The sequence below is a fragment of the Urocitellus parryii genome, chromosome 4, assembly GCF_045843805.1.
Source record: "Urocitellus parryii isolate mUroPar1 chromosome 4, mUroPar1.hap1, whole genome shotgun sequence".
Taxonomy (NCBI): domain Eukaryota; kingdom Metazoa; phylum Chordata; class Mammalia; order Rodentia; family Sciuridae; genus Urocitellus; species Urocitellus parryii.
This window is the reverse complement of record NC_135534.1, coordinates 68,835,766-68,847,062: the sequence shown is the minus strand read 5'-3', so window position 1 is coordinate 68,847,062 and position 11,297 is coordinate 68,835,766. Positions and strand designations below refer to the sequence as shown.

Genomic DNA, 11,297 nt, shown 5'->3' with positions numbered 1-11,297 from the left:
TGCAATGCATATAACTGAAAAGAGCTCATATCTAAAATATATACCTAAGAACTGAGATAGATCAGTAAGAAAACCAATGTAAGAAAAAAGATCCCTCTACAGAAAAAATGGGCAAAAGCCTTAAGCAGTGAATTCACCAAAGAAGAAAAATCAATTAAACACACAAAAAAGGTGCTCAGCAAGAATAATAATAGGTGACATACTAATTAAAGCTGCAATGAAAAAAATAACTACAGATATGAGTATTACCCCACCAATATAGCTAAATTTAAAAGCCTAATTCAGACAAGAGGGTATAAAGCAACAAAATTCTCACACAATGGATAGATGCTTTGAAAAAAGTTTGGCTTTTTTAATTAAAATGGAAATTTGCATATCCTATCATTTAACTCCCAGATATTATTACCAACTTAATTGCATATGCATGTATAATAAGTTATACACAAAAATATTCATAGCAATGTTACTCTTAATAGCCCTAAACTGGAAACAGCCTAAATATCCGCCAACAGATAGATAATAAATTAGGTTATTGCTATGATTTGAATGTGCATTGTCCCTCAATAGTTCATGTACTAAAGAAAGGTTCAGGCCCTAGTGTGACAGTATTAAAAAGTGGTGGAAACTTTAAAAGGCGAGGTCTAGTGGAAGATGGTTAGGTCATCATGGGGATCACCCACAGAAGGAATTAATTCTTGTCTTACTGAGTAAGTTCAGTCTTGAAAGAGTGAATTGTTATAAAACAGCAAGCCTGGCCTGGCTTCCAACTTTATCTATTCTCTTTCTCTCATACACACTCTCACCATAGTGTCATCCAACGAGCTATGACATAGCCAAGAGGGCCCTTACCAGAAGTCAAACAGATGAGGCTTTCAGTCTCCAAAACTATGAGCTAAATAAACTTCTTGTCCTTATATAATACCCATCATTTATTTTGTTATAGCAACCAAATATAGACCAATAAAATTATAGTCATAAAATGAGATGATATGTAGCATGAAAAAATGAACAATCTACAGTAGTCCTCCCTTGTGCTTAGGGATATATTTCAATAGCCCAATATATGTCTGAATCCACAGACAGTGCCAAACCCTATACATATTATTATTTTTTTCAATCTGATAATAATATGGCTACTAGGTGACTAAGGGGCAGGTAGTATATATGGTATGGATACTCTAGACAAAAGGATGATTCATGTCCCAGGGATGGAGCAGGACTATAAGATTTCATTTTGATCCTCAGAAAGGTGTGCAATTTAAAACTTATTTCTGAAATTTTCCACTTAATAGTCTTGGATTGTGGTTGAACACAGGTAACTGAAATGGGTGAAACTGCAGATAAGCTGGTGAACTATTGTATACCTATAGGCAATGATATAGTTGAGTCTCATGAAAATAATACTGAGCAACAAAATCATGCACAAAATAACAACATAGTGTAACATATCCATTTATATAAGTTCAAAGCCAGGCATAATGTTTAGTTTACATACTTGAGTTGTTAAACTATAAATAAAAACAAGGAAATGATAATCCAAAAGGACAAGAGAGTAGGAAGTTGTGAATATAAAGAAGAAGGGGTCAGAAGAGTTCCACTGACAATATTCTTTACCTTGACCTGGATGGTAGTATGTAACCTGTATGGTTACACAGGAACTCATTTTGTAAATACCCATTAGCTATGCACTTATGTTTTATCAATTTTTCTGTTATGTGTGGGATAATAAAAACATTTAACTCCCCTTAACCTCAGCAGTGAAAACCCAGTGCAATTATTTTACAAATTATCCCAAATAATAAGGCATAAATTGGTATGCTTCACACATGAACCTATTTGAAGAGGATATTACAATTTACTTTCAACCCCATTTTAGGAAATGCAAATATTTACCAATGAGCCAGCCAATTAATAGGTATCCAAACTTAATTGCACAAAGTTAGAATTTGTAACCAATCCATCTACTGGCAATTTATGACCAGTCATGCAATATTTAAGTTTTAAAGAATGATTTAAAAAACACTGGGCACATCCCAGGAGCAAGTGTGTTTTCTTTAATCTTCACTAATTCACAGAACATTACCGAAATATATTTTCTAAAATTTTTAGGCTTTTCTAAGTACATAAGTACCATGATTAGCAAAAGCAAGGTGGTCAAGATTAAGACCTCAAAATGAAGGTGAAGAGAGTGATTAAACACATAAAGTAACATTCAATATATTTTTTAAATGAATTTTGGTCTTAATCTCATTTTATTTCTAGGCTTTATCCTGCATACATAAGCCATGTATGTACAGCATGTTCAGCACAGATTGCAACAAGGTGAAACTGAAAACAAATATTCACAGTAGGGAAAATAGTTAAATTAAGTGTAGTTTTCCATATAATAATGTATCATACGTCTATCATAAATAATACAGATGTTTTACATTGAGGTAAAATATAGTAAGCAAAAAGATGTAGAACAAGTGGATCATATTTAATGGCAGATGTACATATGCATACATATATGCATATACACACATATTTTATATGTCTAGAAAATTTATGTAAAGATAAATAGTAGCTATCATCAGGAACAGTACATGGAAATAGGGCAATAAAGGAACTTCTTTTTTATGTCATTTGTTGCTGCCTAAATCTTTTTTTGTTGTTGTTTCTGCAGTATTTTAATCAAAATAAGAATAAAATTTGTTTAATTTTTTCAGAGAAAATATTTAAAAATTGCTATATATAAAAGTACCATGACATCTGTACTCAACCAGAGGCTGACTAGGAGACTGAGGCTGCAGCCTTATTCTACTGACTAGGAGACTGAGGCTGATTAGGAGACTGAGGCTGCAGCCTTATTCTACTCATTGGTCCAACACGGTACGGTTCAGGGCAGTGGTTTTCAAATTCTTTCTTGCCCATCTACAGAAGAAATATATTTTACATCTTGTCTACGAGAAGCTTCATCAAATAGCAATCACTAATATTACCAGAGATACAGACAGATTGTTTTTGTTTGGTTGGTTTTGGCTGTGCTTGGGATTGAACCCAAGGCTTCGTACATGCTGGACCACCACTAACCACTAAGCCACATTCTCAATACCTTCCTATTCTACTGATCAAAACCCACTCACTATATTAGCTTCTGTTCTGTGGAAAGTATAAAGCATTCCAACCAAGGGTTTTAATGTAGACTTTTTTTTTTTTTGTGCCCATGTTGTTGAATGCTAACTGTAAGAGTCTGATTATGATGCTGAATAAATGTGTCCTTTAAAAAAAATACACACCACCAGGAGACTGAGGCAGGAGGATTGCAAGTTCAAGGCCAGCCTTAGTTCCTTAGTGAGACACTACCTCAAAATAAAAAATAAAAAGGGCTGGGGATGTAGTTCAGTAGTAAAGCACCCATGGGTTCAATCCCCAGTACCAAAAAAAAAAAAATCTACAAAATTGATTTGGTGAATCATCATTATGATTTTACTATTTCAATATGTAAGCCTACTACATCAAGACCACAGTTTTAAAATATTGGCTTAAGGGGGCTTGGGCTTATGTCCAGTTTAACTCTAAGTCTTATATCTAAAGAAAACTGAGGTTACTAAAATGCAGTAGGCTGGAAGAGTGTGGTTTGGTGTTGTGGGGAATGCAGAGCTAGCAGAGGGAGGGACTCCTTCTGTACTCAGAGGTCCTGCTCCACTCACTCCTCTCTGATGTTGCCCTCATTCACAACCTAAAAGGCACCTTAACTGTAGGTTGCTACACCTTCTCTGAGCATACATTAGAAGTTTAAAATAATGGTGATGATGATGAAGGTAATGTAGTATAAGAAAAGAAGTTCAGAGTAAGGGCCTCCTGAAATCAAGATAAGAACAAAACCTAATCACAGAGTAAGCAATGTTTCTCAAGGTAAGTCAGAATCAATTGGAGGGAGACCCAGAAATCTGTATTTTAACAGTCCTTTTAGATGATTCATATTCATATTCATTCATTATCTCCCTCCCCATTTTTTATTTATTTTTTTTTTTTTGCAGGTGATTCTTATGCATTCTGAAGGACTATACCTAAAAGAAATGTACATCGAAGAGATGAAATTAATCCTGAATGTTCTATTTTGGAATTCAGACAGAGTTGGCTAATGACATTTAGAGGACTCCCTAACTCTAAAATGAAACTTGTAAATAATAGAGGGTGTTCAGTTAGATAAACCCAAATTTCTCTATGACAAATTTCACAGAATGCTTGTTATTATGGTCAACAATCTTGTGAGGGCAGTCTAGAGTTTAAGTGACTGCACATAGGTTCCACGGTGGGTCCAGGATTTCTGATTGCCAGGCTAGTGTTCCTTTCCATAATGGTATCAAAAAAAAAAAAAAAAAGAAAAGAAAAGAAAAGAAAAAAGGAAGGAAGGAAGGAAGGAAGGAAGGAAGGAAGGAAGGAAGGAAGGAAGAAATTTGTGTTTAAGATGGAATTTTGATGAACAAAAGAAGAAAATCAAAACATAAATATCTGAAACACTGAGATACTCTCTCTGACCCATCACTGGCAAAAGTTAGAAAGTCTGACTATGAATTCTCACTGAAGGTGTGTAGCTTTGGGAAGTGTCATAAGCCTGCTGGAAAGTATATAAATTTGAGCCATCAGTTGAGAGCAATTTGGCAGTACCCAATAACACTGAAGATGCATAGACTCTAGGCTTTGATCCAGGGAAAGCTTTGAAATGTATCCAACATGTTTATTGCCATGTTCTGTGATCAAAGGGAGATCCGTTTCCACGGAATGTGAGCTTTCTTAAATTTGAAAGATTCTAAGAAAAAATATACGACTTTATAAATGTTAAAATAAAAATTTATGTAGAAACAAAAGAACAAATTACAGTAAATTTATGAAGTAAGTTAAAATGAAACCTATTGTGCATAAGCTGATTAAAACATTCCCAGAGCTGATGAATAACACTGATACTATTTGTTGCATACCCCCCAAAGTATCAAAGAATAACATATGGAAGAATAACAATAAGGACATTTCACTTCTGTTCCTCACCTAGGACCCTTCACAGAGCTCTACGGATCAGAGAGATCCATGGGGAGAGGCTGGTAGGGCTTCTATAGATGGCAAGTTTTCTTCATGTTACAGGGGGAGCAATTCAAGGGTTGTTTAATCACTGAACAAAATGGACCAGTGTATTGACTCTGTAACCAGACTGCTAGTGTAACTTGCTGCAAGCTATGAAATCTCTCTGAACTTTATTTTCTCCTACCCCTGGGAGTGGGGCTTCTAACCCTACTTGAGAGAGCTATTGTGATGATTAAATATGATAATACATAAAGAGTTCCCGCCACATAGTAGGCATTCTATTTTTTATATTTATTTTTAGCTATACCTTTTTAAAATATTTTATTAGTTATTGCTGGACCTTTATTTATTTATTTGTTTATATGTGGTGCTGAGGATCAAACCCAGGACATCACACGTGCTAGGCGAGCACTCTACCGCTGAGCCACAACCCCAGCCCTGTAGTAGATATTCTATAGTACACTAGTTGTCATTATTGCTAATAGGGCAAGATATTCATTTTAGAAACATCATTCTGGCTACTGTCTAGAGTGTGATAAATCTAAACTCAAAGATGCAAATCTAATATTGAAAACTAAACAAGAAGATACAATTTGATATAGTACAAGAGATAGGTGGTAGTTTGAACTCAGCACCAGAAGCATGAATGCTATAGTCAACTTTCTGTATGCATATGCATTTTTTTAATTAACATTGCTGATTTTCAGATTCACCCACTGATTTCCCTTTTCTTTACCATATTACTAAGCTGTAGTTCCTGCTTACAAAATAACCCTTTGGCTTAAACAAGTGGGGAAAAAGAAGTCAGGATTCCCACTGAGACTTAAACCCCAGTTCTTTAAATGCACATCATCCTGTGGGGTGGGAGAGAGAGGGGAGAATGAAGGCAAGACAGAAAAATGTCCTGAGAAAAAACTGAACCAATTCTTTGGTATGTTTGAACATTTGGAAAGGGTAGGTGTAGTTAAAAACTAGGTTTGCAATGGGATGCACATCAATGTGGGCAACATGCCTTGTTTTCCAGATTTTTAAATCAACCCACTAAAGGTGTACTTATTTTGTTAAAGCCCATCACTCCAAAGGCAGTAAGTTTCCAACCTTTTCTTTTTTCAAGGTTCAAGAAGTGTTCAAGATATTTTCTAGTCTGTCTTGAGAACACTTGTACAATACTTTATTTATTTTTATTTATTTTGTGGGACTGGAGATTAAACCCCCGGGGAACTCTATCACTGAGCTACATCCCATCCTTCCTATTTTTATTTTGAGACAGGATTTCTCTAAGTTGCCAATGCTGGCCTTGAAGTTAAGATCCTCCTACCTCAGCCTCCTGGGTTGCTGGGATTACAGGCATGTACCATCACAACCTGCTGTACAATCCTTTTAAGCTATTTGTCCCCTTGACAACTTAAAAAATTTTTTTTAGTTGTAGATGGACACAATACCTTTGTTTTATTTATTATTTTTATGTGGTGCAGAGAGTTGAACCCAGTGCCTCACATGTGCTAGGCAAGCCCTATCTCTTAACAGCTTTTCCAGTTTATCTTTGGGCAGGAAATTTTCTTACTATCCATCTGATAAAATTCTGATCCTTCTCAAAAATTCAGCTCTATTACCTCCTTCTATAGACTACCTCTTCCACTCATTGCATTCATCTACATGTACTGGTTTATTTTGCAGTGATCTTTTTCTGGCCAGTCTCCCTTTCTAGACCATAAGCTTTTTATGGGAGGGATCACTGTTTAATTTCCACCTTGAAATGACGTGTAGCATGATAGTTTAGTGAATAGAGTCAGGACTTTTGGGTTTAAATCTTGTTATCACTGAACAGGTCATTCATTCTTTCTCTAAATTCTCTTATCTGTAAAATGGATATAACAGTGGCAACTTTGAGTAATTAGCTCTCACTTCTACCTTTTATTGTTTAACAAGATAGAAACATTTTCACGAGCTTCACTGAGATATGGGGAAAATTATTTTTTTTGGTATAAATTTAGAATATAGCAGAATATATTAAAGGGTCATTGTTTTCCGATGAATCAGATGCAGATAACTGTGTTGGAAAAAAGAGAGACTCAAGATTCTGGCAGGCAACGCTTGTTATTTCTCCATTCTCTCTCCATCATAGTTACCCCCTCATGTCTCCTCTAGACTCCTGTATTCAAGGTCTCTTTATTCCTCTTAGTTACTTCCTTTCATAGGACTACCTTCTTCAGAAAGCCATTTCTGATATCCAGCTTGGGTTCTGTAGGCACCTGATCACCCTTTTACGTAATTATCTATTTGGATGTCTGATACCACCCAACTGTGATTTGATCAGGGACAGTGTCTGATTTTCTTCTGAGTTCACAACTCAGGAACGACTGACACCCTAGGGTCACTACTCTCATCAATTAAGTCTTCTGGATGTTTTCCCTCTGCCTTTCAAGTGCTCTCAGTTCTCCCTGAAAGCTTTAGGAAAGAGGCTCTGAGACTTCACCCCAGCTGCACTCCCTTGCCCAGCCGGTGAAAACGCCTACACCAGGTTCTGCCTTAGCCCCGCCCCATCTTGGCTCCTGACCCCGCCCTCACCTCCGCCCCGCCTCCTTAGTCGAGCACACAAGTACGCATGCTCCGTTTTAGCCCTTCTTAGCGTGATGACACAGGCGACGTTGACGTGGTTACGTAGGGCCAGTGGGAGCGTAGATTGCAGCGGAGGGGTGTACTTTTGCTAGTAGTGCGCGGCAGTGGGTCGCGTGGTCCGCCCAGGCGCGCCGTTTGGTTTTGGCACTTGCTGAGTGTGCCTGGAAGTGGGGAACAGAGACGGTCGTTGGGTTGAGCTGGGGGCTGCTGCGCCTGAGGACAGGGCTGTGACCGTGTTTAGGGGAACAGCTGAGAAGGAGGGCCCTTGACGGCAGGATCCGAACCCGCTGTGGCCAGGGCTGGTCCCGCGGTGACCTGGGGCGGCCGCGAGATGCTCGGGGCCCGGTGTCTGCTTCGAGCCCTGCTCTCCTGCTCCACTGCTCCCTGCCCCAGGCATAGGCCTTTCGCCAGACTGAGCGTACGGGACGCTCTCGGGTCCCAGAACGCGAGTGGGGAGCGCGTTAAAGTTCAGGTGGGTGTGGGGAAAGGGATTTTTCTTTAGGGACTTATGTGGCACATCCACACCTAGCGTTACTTTGTGTTGTTGGGTCAGACAGAATGATCAGCAGAGAAAAGTTAGAAAGTGTAGGTATAGCGCGAGTTCCTATTTCTCCATTTCCTCGGATACCTGCCGTTACTCTTTGCAAAACTGCTCTAGTGACTGTGAACTTGGTTTTCAAGATACCTGTAAACTTGTTATTCAATCAGGAAAGTGTAAGCGAACAGGGCCCCTTTCTCTTTTTACATCTCATGATATCCGCGGGCATATATAGTGGTTGCCTTGCCCTGGCCCCTTGAGGGGAGAAACTTTGTCGTGACTGGCAGTAAATATTCGTTCTAATAAATTGGGGCTTTGATTCAGCTTTTAGCCACCTTAGTGCCTAAAATTGGGCCTGCGTGTAATTTATGTTTAATAAATTAGGAGAAAGAGTGGAATGTAGCAGTTTGAAAGAGCCCTGGGGTGGAGGTGTGTAAGTTTCAATCTCTCCCACTAAGTAACTTGTTAATTATGAGCATGTTAAGCGCTTAAACTTAAGTTTCTTTTTATGAAAACAGATAATAGTCCCTACTTTTGGGACTATAAAGAGTAGCCCACAGTCAATAAATGTTAGCCACTATTATTTCCTTCATTCCTTAAAAGAGCAGGTTAAGCAAAGTAGTTGACTGCTTCTCATTAGATTACTAAAACACATTGATAACAGTTATTTTGATATCATCATATATCCTTGCTGTTATTATGATCTGCTCCTCCATACATTTATTTGGGTTTCATATTCTTTCCATGATCCAATTCAAAAAATTGCATTTATCAGTTAATTTAGAATGTATAAATGACACCTTTTGTGTGCTGGTCAAAAGAGAAATCAAAGATGGAAAGAACAGAATTTAGTGCTTACCATCTAATATGGTAGGTATCAACCACTTGTGGCTTCGAGCACTTGAAATGTGATGAGCCTGAATTGAGATATGTTGTAAGTTTAAAATACATAATAATTTTGAAGAACAAAAAAGATTGCAAAATCTCTATTTTTCTCTCTCTAAACACACATGTGTGCATGTGTGTCTATCTATGTATATACATCTGTGGGGCTTGTGTTTTTTGTTTATTTGTTTGCAGTACTGGGAATTCAACTCAGGGCTTCACACATGCTATGCAGGCACTCTACCACTGATACACCAACCGTTTTTAAAAAATTAATTTGCCCAGGTTGGCCTTGAACTTGTGATCCTCCTGCATCAGCCTCTTGAGTAGCAGGGATTACAGACAGACATGTGCCACCATGTTTGGCTTCAATATATTTAAATATTGATTTCATGTTGATAGTATTTTGGACATAATTGGTTAATAAAATAAATTATTCATCTGTTTTTTTTTTTTTTTACTTTTAATGTGGCCCCTAAAAACTTGAAAATCACTAATGTAGCTCACATTATGTTTCTGCTGGACAGACCTAGTCTTCAGCAGTGTGATTATTATTAATGATCAACATAAGAAGCTATGAGAAAACAGAGATAGAATTCCTCCTATGAGTAAGTAAGGAAGACTTCTTACATGGAGTGAAATTTGAACTGTGTCCTGAAGGATGTATTCCCCAGATAGAATAATCTAGGATGGAGTGGAAATTGTACAAGGATGTATCCCCCAAGCAGAGGAACTGGGAATGGGGTAGAAATAGCATTCCAGAAAAGTTCATTGATAAGAACATAAACTTGAAGTAATAACTTGTATTTGAATCCCAGCTGAACTTGTGCTTTAACTTCTCTAAATGTTTCTTCATTTCAAAAAAAGATAATTATGGGGCTGGGGTTGTAGCTCAGTGGTAGAGTGCCTGCCCAGCACAGTGAGGTACTGGGTTCAATCCTCAGCACGACATACAAGTAAGTAAATAAAGGCATTATGTCCATCTACAACTAAAAATAAATTTAAAAAAGATAAATATAACCATGTCATTTACTTCTTTTGATAATTAAATAGCATAATATTTATAAAGAACTTTGCACATTAAAAAGTGCTTAATGAATGTTGAATCTTACTAATGAGTAAAAAAGAAGAGAGCAGTGCTTTGGAAAGTACTGTTGATTGAGCATGCCCAAAATGCAGGTGCCTTTGGGAAAGTGTGACGAGGTGAAGTACCTTGTGCATGAGGCGGTGACAATTTATACTTCATTCTATGGAGCCCTCACAAACGTCAAGGGCTTTCTAATCAAATAGACTTGGATTCAAGTCTAACCCTTACCAGCAATCTTCAACAAGTTACTTTCTCTGAGTCTCAGTTTTCTTGCTTGTAAAATGGGTATGACAATCCTTAGAGCTATTATGTGAAGGAATGAGACACTATATGGCGGTAGTAAAACATTTGCAGAATTTCAGCTGTGTACTTGGCAATCACTTCAAAATAAGTAAACAGTTTTCTTTCCCTTAAAGCATTATGGATATGCAAGTAAGTGGTAGAGAGCTTTAATCAAAACATCTGTAAGGTTATGGCTACAGAGAATGGTCAATAGTTTTTCTGGTTAGAATCAGCTCTTGCTTTTCCTAAGCATGAATGTCAACCTGTATTCATTTACTTTACATTTGTGGTACACTTCACAATTGTTTGGTGTCTACTAGAAAACTAGTTATTCCCTCCTAACTCCTATAGTAGTTAAATTTAATTTGGGCATATCTGAGAGCTGTTTTAGTGTTACTGGCCTACTTAAAAGCATCTCTCGTACTCTGATGTACCTGTCATTTAAATTAAGACTGTCTTTGAATGTTTGTGTATTACTTAATATGTGTTCATAATGAGACATTTGGGGGAGTTTTTTTTTGTTGTTGTTTGTTTGGTACTTTGTGAAAGAATAAAAATCCTGTAAAGATATTTCTAGTCTATAATACATAATCTGGGAATTTGATAAAAGGGAAAAAGGTACCAAGATGTAAACCTTGTTATTTGTCATTGTCATTAGAAAAGCCAATATTGAAGAGATTGGTTATATAAATTACATACATCAACTTGATGAATATTTGGCAAAAGTTGAAAATGATCTTCATTAACAAAACAGAACAAAAGGTAGAATGGCAAAGGGTGTATCTCCCTATAAGAAAAACCATTTAAAATTATTTGTGCATA

The 11,297-nt window shown here is 37.2% G+C and overlaps 1 protein-coding gene across 2 annotated transcripts in view; it reads left to right on the top strand.

The window, feature by feature from the left end:
• Positions 1–7,747: 7,747 nt before the first annotated feature.
• The window catches only part of Nars2 (asparaginyl-tRNA synthetase 2, mitochondrial), a 148,287-nt gene continuing 144,737 nt past the window's right edge, over positions 7,748–11,297 (top strand). For both annotated transcript variants that reach the window (XM_077797640.1, XM_026387292.2), the window contains exon 1: positions 7,748–8,155. In XM_077797640.1, coding sequence (XP_077653766.1) covers positions 8,015–8,155 — 141 coding nt within the window. In that variant the 5' untranslated portion in view covers positions 7,748–8,014. The remainder of the gene's footprint in view (positions 8,156–11,297) is intronic.